Source organism: Mastomys coucha, unplaced genomic scaffold, assembly GCF_008632895.1.
Source record: "Mastomys coucha isolate ucsf_1 unplaced genomic scaffold, UCSF_Mcou_1 pScaffold22, whole genome shotgun sequence".
Taxonomy (NCBI): domain Eukaryota; kingdom Metazoa; phylum Chordata; class Mammalia; order Rodentia; family Muridae; genus Mastomys; species Mastomys coucha.
The window spans coordinates 139,687,374-139,700,996 of record NW_022196905.1 but is presented as its reverse complement, the minus strand read 5'-3'; the positions used below and the strand labels follow the sequence as shown (position 1 = coordinate 139,700,996).

General features: G+C 48.2%; 1 protein-coding gene across 1 annotated transcript; it reads right to left on the bottom strand.

The window, feature by feature from the left end:
* Nucleotides 1–405: 405 nt before the first annotated feature.
* Nucleotides 406–13,220, bottom strand: Zscan25 (zinc finger and SCAN domain containing 25). Its single transcript, XM_031338732.1, has 6 exons — nucleotides 13,071–13,220; nucleotides 10,008–10,436; nucleotides 6,120–6,321; nucleotides 5,311–5,402; nucleotides 4,216–4,339; nucleotides 406–2,263 (listed from the first exon to the last, which is right to left on the bottom strand). The coding sequence occupies exons 2-6, from the start codon at nucleotides 10,389–10,391 to the stop codon at nucleotides 1,434–1,436; spliced, it is 1,632 nt and encodes a 543-aa protein (XP_031194592.1). The 5' UTR covers nucleotides 10,392–10,436; nucleotides 13,071–13,220; the 3' UTR covers nucleotides 406–1,433.
* Nucleotides 13,221–13,623: the final 403 nt, after the last annotated feature.

The window sequence follows — 13,623 nt, the reverse complement described above, 5'->3', positions numbered from 1 at the left end:
TCAAACTCAGGTCTTCTGCAGGACCTCAATAAACACAGGATGAATGAGATGAGAATAAAGGTTAGCCAGGCCTAGTGCAAATGTGGAGTTCCAGATACTCCACAGGATGGAGCAGGAGGGTTCAAGGCCTGAGTAGGCCAAAAAGCAACTTCAAGGCCAGCCTGAACAAAATAGCAAGACCTTGTCTCAAAATAAACTTTTTTGTGGGGGAAGGGATAGAGCTGGGAATATAACTCGCCTAGCATGAGTTAGGCCATAGGTTCAATGCCCCGTGTCCACTCACACACAACCTCACTCTCTTTCCCTCAGAGGAAGTACATATACTAAAATTCCATTAAATATAGGGCATTAATATTAGTTTGTCTTTCAGATTAATTCACCAGGAATTTCCAGGAAAGTTACTAATTGTCTTAAAATATTTTCACGTTTATTCAGTGATCAGTAGCAAAATATTAATTTCCTAGTGGCTGTGGTTAGTGCAAGGAATAATGAGATGGGAAGACTTTACAGATGAGAGTAGAATGTTCCAGTCCATGACAATAAGGCTGCCAAGAAAGCAACATAAACAAGGCTGCATGAGAGAAGTCCCCATCTGAGGTTGCGAGTATGTGAGGGCCCACACGAGGATAGGCTGGCACAGGATTGTGCAGAAGTTCTGATGTGGCACTTGCAACAACACGTGCTTTGGGATACTTACTTACTTGTTCCAGCTTTGCTCACACACTCCACAGTATCATTGGTTCCATTCCCACAGCATTCTGAGAGCCAGGAGCACAGTAGATGTTTAATAAATATTTGTAAATGAAAGACAGCTGGAGGAAGGGCAGGCCTGGGCTAATGATCTTGCAGGCCGAACAGTGCTCTCTGACAAGAAGAGCTTCAAGGCTGGGCACATCCCTCAGTCAGTAGAGTACCCCACCTAGCATGCACAAACCCTGGATTTCATCTCCAACATAACATAAACCAGGCATGGTGGCACATTCCTGCAATCACAGCACTGGGAAGGCGGAGACAGGAGGATCAGGAGTTCAAGATCATCTCCAGCTACACAGGTAGTCTGAGACCAGCTTAGATAATATGAGACCTTAGCTCAAAAAAGAAAAAGGAAATAAAGAGAGAGAGAGAGAGAGAAAGAAGGAAAGAAAAAAAAGAGCTTCAAGCTGCCTATTTGCAATAAAATTCTGCCCTTTCCTCTAAACTTGCTCAGGAGGTGGGTTCCTATCCCCACTGTGGGAGGATAAGAACACCTGAAGCTTGGGATAGTGTTTCCCTATAATAGGCGAGGGAAACTGTGGGCCCTCTGCAAGCTTCTCATATGCCAGGCTCTACCCTCCTCCTACTTGAGCACATTCTGCTGTCCCTCACTGGGCACTGCCCAGACCACTTGGTGCAACACAAGTCGCTCCCATGGCAGAGCTGTTCCCTTGGTAGGCTCACTGCACCGGAGGCTCCTGGCGATGCTGGGTCTTCTGATGACGGTTGAGGATGGACCTCTGGTTGAAACTGCGGCCGCAGGCTGGGCAGTGGTATGGCTTCTCGCCAGTGTGGATCCTCTGGTGTCGCACCAGTCGCTCCCCCTTGCTGAAGCGCTTGCCGCATACTTGGCAGCCATAGGGCTTCTCCCCAGTATGCGCACGCCGGTGCACCGCCAAGTTGGCATTCCGGCTGAAGCTCTTGCCACATTCGCAGGTATAGGGCTTCTCCCCAGTGTGCGTCCTGCGATGCACCAGCAGATGCTGCCTCCGGCTGAAGCCCTTCCAACAGTCTGCACACTTATAGGGCTTCTCCCCAGTGTGGCTGCGCTGGTGCACCTCCAGGTGATGCCTCTGGCTGAAGGTCTTCCAGCACTCGCCGCACACATAGGGCCTCTTGCCCAGGTGGGTCCTCTGATGCTTGGTGAGGTACTCCCTCAGGGTGAAACCTTTCCCACACTCCACGCAGCCAAAGGATTTCTCTTCTTCATGGGTTCGCTGGTGCCTGACAAGGTTGGAGCTCCGACTAAAGCCTTTTCCACACTCGGGGCACTGGAAAGGCTTCCAAAAAGAATTGTGAGCATTGAGGGCATCAGGTAGGGGGACCCCATGCTGTGGAGCAGGAAGCCCAGGCAGACTGGTACCAGAGCTCCCAGGCTCCTGCTCACAGGTGCCCCCTGGCCCAGGAACCTGGATGGCGGCTTCTCCAAACCCATCAGAAGTCAACCCAACAAATGCTCTCTTCAGGTCTTCTTGCTGGGGCTTAGCCTCCTTCTCCTTGCTCCCAGCACCTGTGTGACAAAGGAGGTCAACACTGTGGTGATCTTCCATCACACCTCCAACTGCTGCTCTCCATACCCAGAAATCAGGCACCACCCCGGCTCTTTGTACCTGTTTCTCTGCCAGCTCTAGGACAGTGGTTCTCAACTTTCCTAAAGCTATGACCCTTTAATCCAGTTCCTAATGTGTGGTGACCACTAGCCATACACTTATTTCATTGCTACTTCATAACTGTAATTTTGCTGTTATGAGTAGTAATGCAAATATCTGATATGCAGGATATCTGATTCTTGACTCCAAAAGGGGACCCACAAGTTGAGGACCACCGCTCTAGAGTACTGTCTGACCCCAACTCTCTCCCACTTGCAGATGTGGGCAAGTCTAACTCCTTCCACAGGCAGGCAGGCAGAGCCAAACTCCTCTTATAACTCTTACCCAGGGCTTCCTGCATGCCATGGGCCATGTGGGCTAGGTTAGGCTTGGAGGTACAGTATGGACTTACCACCATCATCCCCAAAACCTTCAAAAAACAGAAAGTCACTTCTTTCTGGGGATCTGAAAGAACTGAAAGACCTATAGGCTGCCATATCTCCTCTCAGGCCCCTCATGGCTGACTATGGTTATGATATTATCTACACTCCACTAATATTCAAGCTCTGTCATGCTATCTATGACTCCTTTAATGCCAGCTCCCTTCAGACCTGAAGGCTCACTCTCCTACTGTGACACTGTGGTCCCACTAGCAGAGCATGTCTGAAAACCAGCTCCACTCTTTCTATCAGTGACCACCTAAGAAATTTGATGCCCTATGCCTTTGCCTCCAAATGCATCCTTTTATCTTGGTGGTGGTGGCAGTTTGGCTTTTAGGGATAGAGTCTCACTCTGTAAACCAAGCTAGCCTCAGACTCATGCAATCCTGAATGAGGCCTGTATAATCATACCCAGCTTCTTAGTACATCCCATCAATGGCTTCTCTTCTTTTCCTTTGGTTAACAACCTCAATACCTTTCACTTCCATGAACCCTGAACTCTGACCTTTCTTTACTCTCGCCACCTCCCTGTCCTGATGCTGAACTGCATGACAGATTTTAATACCCTCCCACTGAATGTTCTGCTAATTCAGACTTTTACTTCCTTCAAAATCTAATTCAGTGGGGCTGGTGAGATGGCTCAGTGGTTAAGAGCACTTGTGCAACCAGCAGAACTGAGTTCAGATCCTGGCAAGCATAGATAGCCCAGTATGATCTCATGCATGGCTGTAACACCAGCACTCTGGGTGGCAAAGACAGAAAGAACTAGGACTTTTGGAGAGACCCTGTCTCAGAGGAATGAGGCCGAGTGATAGAGAGAGGAATCTGATACCCTCCTCTTTCCTCTGAGTATGAGCGCAGATATGTGCATCCATATTTATGTGTGCATATACAGCACATGTACACAATGTAACAGTGGTTTTTATGAAGAGCATCCCCTACTGACTCTCTTCCCTAGCCTCTTTTACACTGACGTCATCACTCAGCCCTAATTCACTTTATCTATCTACAGTTGTCCACACATGTGCAAGCACACACATGCAAGCATACACACGTAGGCACACTGCATTCTCCCATCTAGCACATACCCACCCCCAACCCCATCCCAAACCAAAGCTACTACTTAGGGTCTGCATACAGGGGTGACCAGATCCACACTCCTCTTCTGCTCCTTCCCTTTCTCTGCACCCCTCCACACCCTTCAGTCATGGGCATACAGCTGGTATACTGACATCAACAACCTGCCTCATCAGAGCCAGTCACTGTCTTATGTTTACTTGCTCCATCCCATTGTTAGCCCAGGTATGTACCAAGCCAGCTTCTCCAAGACCCACATCCCCACTCTGTTCTGTGAGCAGCACCATGGATAAGGCAAGACTCTTAAGCTGCAGCCCCCAAACTCCTCTTCCTAACCTTGGCCAGCAAAGTCTTACCTGGAAGGACCCCACAGTCCTGTGAGTCCACATATTCCCCAAAGCAGTCAATCTGAGCTGGAGCTACGTGCCTCCATTCCTCCTCAGGAAAACCCAAAGCCATGTCTTTGAATGGCCCCAGACCCTGAAACAACAGGAGACTGCTGTAAAGAAAGAGCCCTGGGAGCTACAGAGATGGCTCAGCCACTAAGAGCACTCACCACTCTTGTAGAGGACCCATGTTCAGTTCCCATCACACACACACACACACACACACACACACACACACACACACACACACAGCAGCTAATAACTGCCTAGAACTCCAGTTCCAGGGGATCTAATGCCCTCTTCTGGACACTGAGTGCAGTAGGCAAACATATGATACACATACATACATACTTACATACATACATACATACATACATGCAGGCAAAACATTCACACATAAAAAAATAAAAAGAAAAGAAAAAAGTAATAATCCTAGGGTTAGTGAAATGGCTCAGTGGGTTACAGTACTAAACTAAACTACTTGCTGTTAAGCCAGATGACCTCAGTGCAATCCTTAGAAACAAAATGGTATAAGGAGAGAACTAACTCCAGCAAGCTGTTCTCTGACCTCTGCGAGAGCACTGGGGTATACCCCTCGCCATACATATACTCAGTACATTTTCAAAACAAGGTGGGGTAGTCTACCAGTAGCATCAAAGAGAGGCTCAGGCAGAGCAAAGACAGAAGGAACTGGACCCTAGATGAGCTGGGAGCAGAAATGCCGTCTCCCAACAGCTTTAACGCAGGGTGACTGACATGCTCAGACCACGTGACCATGTTTCTGCTAGTCCCACCACCGCAGCATCCAAATGTCACCTGCACTCCCTCTTCAAGCTTGAGCCACCTCTGTGCATCCCCTCAAGCCCCACCTTAAGGCTGTTTAAAAAAAACAAATGTTCAGTGGGTAAAACCTGACAATGCAGGCTCTATTCCCCAGAACACACATAAAGGTAGAAGCAGAGAGACAATCACACAAAGCTGCCCTGACTCCCACACATGCCGTGGCTGAACACATGCATATCCAAAACAAATAAATAAAACCTCCAAACAGGTATGTCAGCTCACCTGGGACGTGGCTGCAAGAAACCCAGCAGCAATCTCTTGGTCTCTGGCACTCACAGAGGGAAGCCCTGGACCCACATGAAGCATGGGCAATGCTGGGCAGAAACAAAACCCACAGAGGGATCAGGGCTGTTGTCTGCCAGCTCAAAGGCCCCACCTCGACACACACAACCTTAGAACCCATAGCCCACAGAGAATTATGTCAGTACCATAATGACCCACAGCCAGGAGTTCTGCCTGTTCTGCCTGAGACTGTCCCAGCCCTGTCCCCTCAGTTAGGTACACTCCTGAGTCCCTCATGAGGACAGCTCTCTCTCAGGTGGGTATGATTTGCTTCCCACTTAATAGATACATATCCCATATCACCAGCATATTGCCTAGAGGTTCTAAAAGGATGTGAGAAGGGAGAAGAAACGATAAGAAAACACGGTTCTACATGTACCTCAGAAAACTGGTCAAGGTGTAAAAAAAAGTACTTCATCTGCTTTCTACTGGGGTAGGGAAGATAGCCTAGAAAACTCAGAATTATATCTTGCCCATAACTACTTAGCCAGGGCTAAGTTTCTGAAGGAACAGTGGATGGGAGGAACCCACATCCTCATTACCTGAGTCTTTTTTTTTTTTTTTTTTTTTTTTTTTTTTTTTTTTTTTTGGATTTTTTTGAGACAGGGTTTCTCTGTGTAGCCCTGGCTATCCTGGAACTCACTCTGTAGACCAGGCTGGCCTCGAACTCAGAAATCCGCCTGCTTCTGCCTCCCAAGGGCTGGGATTAAAGGTGTGCACCACCACCGCCCGGCTTATCTGAGTCTTACCTTGCTCCTGGAAGGCCTGTGTCCCATCTCCAGGGCCTTGGCTCAGCTGTTCTGTGGTGCTTGGGCCTAGGCTCTGAACTCCTTCCCCCTGGGGTATCCCCCATTCAGGCTTGACTTCTACGGGTCCCAAGTGGATGCCTGATGGCCAAGATCCTCCGCCAAGGGCTGTGACCAGCTGTTCTCCCTGGGCATGGCATGGAACCTAAGAAGAATCCCCATACCAATTAGAATAAGACTCCTGTTGGAGGCTGTTAAAAAGAAAGCTGAATTAAAACAGAAAAGAAAGCAAGGCTTGGGTTGGGACTCAGTTGGTAGAGTGCTTGCCTAGCATGCATGAAGGCCTGGAGCACTGGGTTCCATCCCAGTGCCACATAAACCCAGTGTGGTGGTCCAAGCCTGTAATCCTAGCACTCTGGGGCAGGAGGATCTTTCAGAGTTCAAAACCAGCCTGGTCTAATTAGTGAGCTACAGGCCAACCAGGACTATAATAGTAGACCTAGTTTCCAAAAAAAGGATAGAAAAAGGAAAGGAAGACAGGGAGAGGATGGGAGGAAGAAGGAAAAGCTGCTGACCTCTTCCTCAGGAAGAAAGCTAAGCGCTCCTCTCTTTTTTTTAAGACTTATTTTATTCATATGAGTGCATTGTAGCTGTGTTGTAGATGGGCTTGGTGATGTTCTTGTGAACCAATCCCCTAATGAATAATGGACCCATCACTGGGTGAGTGGGGGGGACTTCCAGGTTGGATGGAGGAAGAGAGGAAGCAGGAGAGAGTTAGGTCTCTTTTGGACGGGGCTAGCCTAAGGACAAGATGTAGCTAAGAGTGTCTCTTAAATGGTGGCTTAAATAGCGGATCCGTTAGGATCAGCCACCAGAGGATTTAGATTTAATAAGGCTTACAAGATTAGGATTTTGTTGTTGTACCCAGTGATTGAGTTACCACTGTTTCTGAACTAAGTTTGTGTTGCATTTTCCTTCACATGGTGGTTCATCTGGGTTCAAGAGAGGAAGGTAGAGAGGCAAAGGGTGAGTTTGCCTGAGGTGTACCACAAAGGTCATGGGGGTTGTAAAGCATGGGACTGGTGTGGTAGGGACCTGCCAGTGAGAACACAGCAAGCTGGGTGGAGACGTTTTGGGAGCTCCAGACCAGAGTCTCCTTGAGATAAGAACACAGCGGCCAGACCACTCGGCAGAGAGTTTCCAGCACATGTGCGGGAACATGCCAGTTTGTTTTTTTAGTATTTCCCGAGAAATACTAAAAAAATCTTCAGTCACACCAGAAGAGGGCATCGGATCCTATTACAGATGGCTGTGAGCCACCATGTGGTTGCTGGGAATTGAACTCTGGACCTCTGGAAGAGGAGTCAGTGCTCTTAACCGCTGAGCCACCTCTCCAGCCCGCTAAGCTCTCCCTTTACAAGGCCCTGAGCAACTTTTGTACCAGTCCATGCCATGGAACAACAGTCCCTCTACCTGTCTTGGTATCTCCAAGTCCAGTGAACAGTGTCCCAGAGTCCTGCTGAGAACTCTGGGAGCAAGACTCACTGCTGGAAAACAACTTCACAGTTACAATATTCCAAAATAAAAGCCACAAACCCCAAAATGATGAACGAGCTAATGAGAAACAACTGCTCCACAAAAAGTGGGATTTTACAGCCAGTCTCATAAAAAAAAGGGCCCTGCCACTTCCTCCCCTCTCCTCCCCCTACCCCATTTTTAATACTGATAATCAACTTGGCAGGATCTAGAATCCCCTACGAAACAAGCCTCTAGCAAATCTGTGTCTATGTTTGGTTAACTAAGGTAGGAAGACCCGCCTTACATATAGGTGGCGCTATCCCACAGGATGAGTCAGGAAGAAGGGGACTAGAGAGAGGGCTCAGCAGCTAAGAGTGCACACTCCTCCTGCAGAAGACCTAAGTCTGGTTCACAGCCACCTATACATAGCTCTAGCTCCAGGGGACCAATGTCCTCTCTGTCCTCTGTAGATACTGACATGCAGACACACACAAACACACAAAATAAAAATAAAAATGTTATAATCTTTAAGACAAAAAGGTGAAAGTGGGCTGAGTACCAGCATTCATCACTGCTTCTCGAAGGTGGATGTAGTGTAGCCAACTGTCTCATCCTCTGGCACCACACTTCCCCAACAAATTGTGAGCCAAAATGTGAGCCTTTCTCTCTCTCTATTAACTCCTGGCCTTAGATACTTATTTAAGCCAGGTGATGGTGACCCATGCCTTTAGCCCCAGCACTCAGAAGGCAGAGGCAGGTAGGACTCTGTGAGTTTAAGGCCAGCCTAGTGTGTAGAGTAAGTTCCAGAACACCCCGGCTACACAAAGAAACCCTGTCTCAAAAAACAACAAACAAACAAAAAAAGATATTTATTTAAGGGCTGGAGAGACAGCTCAGTGGTTAAGAGCACTGGTTGCTCTTTCAGAGGACCCTGGTTCAATTCCCAGCACCATCACGGCAGCTAATAACTACCTATAACTCCAGTTCCAGTGGATCTGGACTCCACACACTGCACAGACCTACATACAGGCAAAACACCATACACATAAAATTTTGTAAAAAATTAAAAAGATCTTTTTTTCTTTGTTAGAGACAAGGTTTCTCTGTGTAGCCCTGGCTGTCCTAGAAGTCACTCTGTAGACCAGGCTGGCCTTGAACTCAAAGATCTGTCTGCTTCTGCCTCCTGAGTGCTGAGATTAAAGGCGTGTGTCACCACTGTCCCACTTTTAAAAAAATTATTTAGGGTTTTTTTTAATGTGTGTATGTGCTACCTATGTATGCTGCATGCATGTTCACATCCATGTGGGTGCACATATATGCACATGTCGAGCACAATGGGTGAACTCAGTGATTTTCCCTATCAATCTGCACCTTGTATATTTAGTCAAAGCCTGTCACATCATTTCTTGCTTGCTGACTTAACTCAGCTGTCTGACCAGCCCACTTAGTGGAATGCCAACTCCATCTCCTGAGTGCTGGGGTTACAGGTGGACCACGCACCCACCCAGTGTTTACACCAGGAAACCAAACTGCAGTTCTCGTCCTTTTCATTCACTGAACTAGCTCCCCAACCCTAAAAAATAAATGTCTCTAATACACCCTACTCTGCTCCTCAACACCTTTCTGCAACAACTGAAGCCGCAAACTGATTTTGCCTAAGTGGAGGTCCCTTAAGGGTAAGAAAGGAACTCCAGAGTGACACTGGGGTTGTGCCTGAATCCCAGTTGCCTCTGGCAGAAACACTCACATTACCTCTTCCCCAAGGGCCTGCAGAGCTTACAGTGGACCTGGAAAACAATCACGACTGCTTTCACTGGATTTGTAGCTCACCAGGGGTCCCTGATGCCCAAACCATGGTACCAGGATTTTCTGCCCATGGACATCTTTCCTAAAGATGGCTTTCTTTTGTTTAATATCTTAGAAAGAATGTGTGTTCATGCATGTGCATGTGCATGTGAATACAGACACATGTGGCACCGACTATGTGAGGAGATCAGAGGACAACTTCCAGTGTTGGTTCTCATCTTCCATCTTATGGTGCACACTCTTGCTGATCACTGCTGAGTATGTATGCCTGGCTCCCTGGCCTGCAAGTTTCCGGGGAAACTCCTTTCTCTGCTGACAGTCTCACTGCTGGATCACACATGCACTCATGTGCCCTCTCTATAGGTCCTGGAGATCTTACCCACTGAGCCATCTTCTCAGCTCCTGCACTTTCTTGTTAAACTGCAGCTACTCTCCAGAAGAGGCCCTCTGAAGACTTGGGTAACAATGGAAGTCCCATGTCTCATCTATTCCCACCACTTTCTTAACCTTTTCCTCTCTGATTCCCACACCAACCGAGGAAGGCCTGGACACCCTCTTCTCACCCACCGCCTTGGCCTCCGTGCTCCCCATCAGCTCTTCCACCATGGCCACCAGAGCCTTGCCACTGTCTGGACTGTGTTCCCGAATCCAGGTGTAGAACTCTCGGGGCAGGATGGTGAGGAACTGCTCCAGCACCAGCAGCTCCATGATCTGCTCTTTGGTGTGCAGCTCCGGCCTCAGCCACCGCCGACAGAGCTCTTGGAGCTCCCTGAGGGCTTCCTGGGGACCAGCAGCCTCTTGGTAGCGGAACTGTCGAAACCTCAACCGAAATGCCTCAGGACTAGAGTCCTCCCCTCCCCTGCCCCATGGCAGCTCCTTCTCCAGTTTGACCACTGGAGCACCCATCTGCTGCTGAGGATCTTCTGCCATTTCCAGACGCTCTTTCAGCATTTTCAAGCTCTGGCAAGGCTGAGGATGACAACAGGGGTCAACCGTCTGAAAAGAAAAGATGCACAGAAGATCAGCCCATCCAGTTCTGGGCCTAAACCAGGGACTACCTCAGAATTCTGACATCTATCATGAAAATCCTATCAACTGACTTGGGCTTAGGTCAGTCAGGGCGGTGACAGTAGAGCAGACAAAATCAAAACAAATATACTAGTGGTTTGACTATGATAGTGTGCTCATTCTAAATACTATGCCCTACAGGTTACTACACTGCTCTTGATTGTCCATCGTAACTAGATGGTAAAACCCTGATGAAGACACAATACATTTGGACACAGAAAAAAAAAAAAAAACAATCTAGAATTGACCTGGAAATTTCCTCCATGTTAGCTGGCTTTCATAGTGCTGGAAGGTGCTTCACAGGCCACTGGAGGAGAAAAGCCACTGCTGGCATTTCCCAGTAGTGAAGCTTGTGTGCTACAATAAAGAATGGCCCGACAGACGAGACACGCCCACTGGTCCAGTGGTGGCATGAAGGTTGTGGGGTAACCAACCACTTTCTGCATAGACTTTTGGCCTGCTCCACAGGAAGGAATTCATACCTGGTACTGTTAACCTGCTCAAAAGCCCATAGTCAGGGAGATTATGAGCCTAAGGGAGAACCCATTACTGTGCTATTTCTAAAACAGACATGGTGTCAAACCACCTTCTAAATATTTATGTCTATACCTGAGATTGGTACAGCTCTCAGCCTTGGCCAGGGAAGCCTCTGTCTACTTCCAGCTAGAGACTCATAACTGGTCAAAGCACTGAGCGTAAGCGACCGTTGAGCGCTCAGCCCTAAATGGGACATCTGTATCAACACCCCATGCACAGCCAAGGCTCCGGAAACATAGTGGAACGGGGGACAGAAAGAACCCAAGAGTCAGAAGATGGGGAAGAGTACTGTGAAATGCTGGACATGGCATAGCCATTGCACTTGTGAACTTACTGCAGCCATGGTCATTGACACAAGATTAAGGATCAAGCCAGTAAAATCAGTCCTGATACCAAGAAAAAAGAAGAGGTCGTGAAATGGGAGGAGATGTTTGGGTGTCCCTTGGAAGGCTGTGAGAGGGGAGTTAGGGCAGATATATACTCAAGACATATCATATGCATGTACAAAAATGTCAGAGACTGGAAGCTGGAAGAAAGGGAAAGGAGAAGAGGATGAAGGGAGGAATGACAGGTGGGAAGCAAACATTACAAGGGAAAAGAGGCTGCAACGCAGACTGTAAAATCAGTCTTATTTACTTCTGGGCAGGCAGGCTGGCAAAACAAGCCCCAAGCCCAAAGGAAAAGAAGAGACAGAAAGAATATGCAGGCAGCTATAGCTGACTCTCTCCCAAAACATGAAGTTCTAAAAAGAAAGATAAGGCTGGAGAGACAGCTCAGTGGTTAAGAGCACTTGCTGTTCTTGCAGAGGACCCAGGTTCACTTCCCAGCACACACATGGTGGTTCACAACTGTCTGTAACTCCAGTTCCAGAAAATCTGTTGCATCTTCTGGACTCCAGGCATGTGGTACACAGACATACATGCAGTGGGAGAAAAAAAAAACTCGTCACATAAAAATAAAAATAAGGGCTATAGAGATGGCTCAGTGGGTAAGAGCACTAACTGCTCTTACAGAGGTCCTGAGTTCAAATCCCAGCAACCACATGGTGGCTCACAACCATCCGTAACGAGATGGGATGCCCTCTTCTGGTGTGTCTGAAGACAGCTACAGTGAACTTATATATAATAAATGAACCTTTAAAAAAAAAAGTTGTGGGCCACTATGCTCAGTTCACAAGCTATATAAATAAATAAATAAATATCCAAAAAAGGAAGAAAGAAAAAGTTAGGTGTACTGGTGCACACCTTTAATTTCAGCATTGGGAATAAGACGCAGGCCGATCTCTGTGGGTTTGAAGTCAACCTGCTCTACATAGTGAGTTCCAGGACAGTCAGAGATACATAGTGAAAACCTGTCTCGAAAAAAGAAAGATTAGCAGGCCTGTTAGTGGCCTGTAATCCCAGAACCTGAGAGGCCAAGGCAGGTGGATGGTGAGATCCAAGCCAACTGGGGTACGATGAAATTGGGAAAAAGGGAGAGCAGAAGAGGATGGAGGGGGGAGAGAGAAAAGGAGGAAAGAAAGACAGGTGGGAAGCAAACATTACACCCGAGGAAAAAGAGCTGCAATGCAGACCGTAAAGTTAGTCTTGTTTACTTCCGGAACAGACAGGCTGGCAAAACAGGCCCCAATCCCAAAGCACTAAGACGCTCTGCTCATCAGCGCAACTACCACGACCTTATGTTACATATTCTATTGGATGTTCATGTATTTCTCTATCCGCCTGTAAAACCGAATCATCACTTTATAACACTCATCTTTCTGCTGCATAGAGCTTTCTCAAATGTCCCAGCTATTGCCTAGCTCGGTCTGCCGGTGCCCTCGGGGCAAGAGGCCCTCGTGGATCTTTCAGGCCTCTGGCAGACAGAAGGTGCCGCGTGGCTATTCTTCCAATAGCGTCCTGCATCTGCGTCTCAAAACGCTTAGCGTCCCTTTGCGGAGTCCCAGGGTCAAGGTCTTCCTGCGGTTCGCGGCCATCCTACGTTAGGCCCCCAGCCCGGCCCGACCGCGACCCGCATGGATCTTACCTGAGATTACAGCTATGCGTGGAAATTACGAACCCTGGGCCGCTGCTGCCCCGCCGAGCTGCAGCTTGCTCTGTCCAGCCCCGCCCCAACCCGACCCGCCTGCGGCCTTGACTGCGCGCTCAGCACCTGCCCGGGCCTGCGCGGACCGGAAGTGGGTGGCGGATGCTGTCAGGCAGGTGCCCTATGGAAAGGGCCGGCGTCCGGTTCCTCTCTAGGATGCTCGGAGGTCCGCGAAGGAGGTATATCTCTATGGTTGATCATGGCCACTCCAAGCTCTCATCTCCTGGCTCTACTGCGCTTCCATACCTTTTTTCTTTTAATGAGTCTCTACAAAAAGTAGTTTTTCTGCCCTAGGCTAAGAGATGAATTAGTCTATGTGTACAAAAATAAATATTTTAACGTTTTTATATGTTTATTTAGTGTGTCAAAGAACAACCTATGGCTGGGCGGTGGTGGCGCACGCCTTTAATCCTAGCACTTGGGAGGCAGAGGCACAGGCAGGTGGATTTCTGAGTTCGAGGCCAGCCTGGTCTACAGAGTGAGTTCCAGGACA

Excerpts from the sequence above, each read along its gene's own strand:
- Zscan25 (XM_031338732.1), bottom strand. The coding sequence starts at position 10,391 with ATGCTGAAAGAGCGTCTGGAAATGGCAGAAGATCCTCAGCAGCAGATG. Across the intron at positions 6,322-10,007 it reads GGAGCACGGAGGCCAAGGCG|GTTCCATGCCATGCCCAGGG; the intron begins GTGGGTGAGAAG and ends GATTCTTCTTAG. Across the intron at positions 4,340-5,310 it reads TTCTTGCAGCCACGTCCCAG|GGTCTGGGGCCATTCAAAGA; the intron begins GTGAGCTGACAT and ends CTGTTGTTTCAG.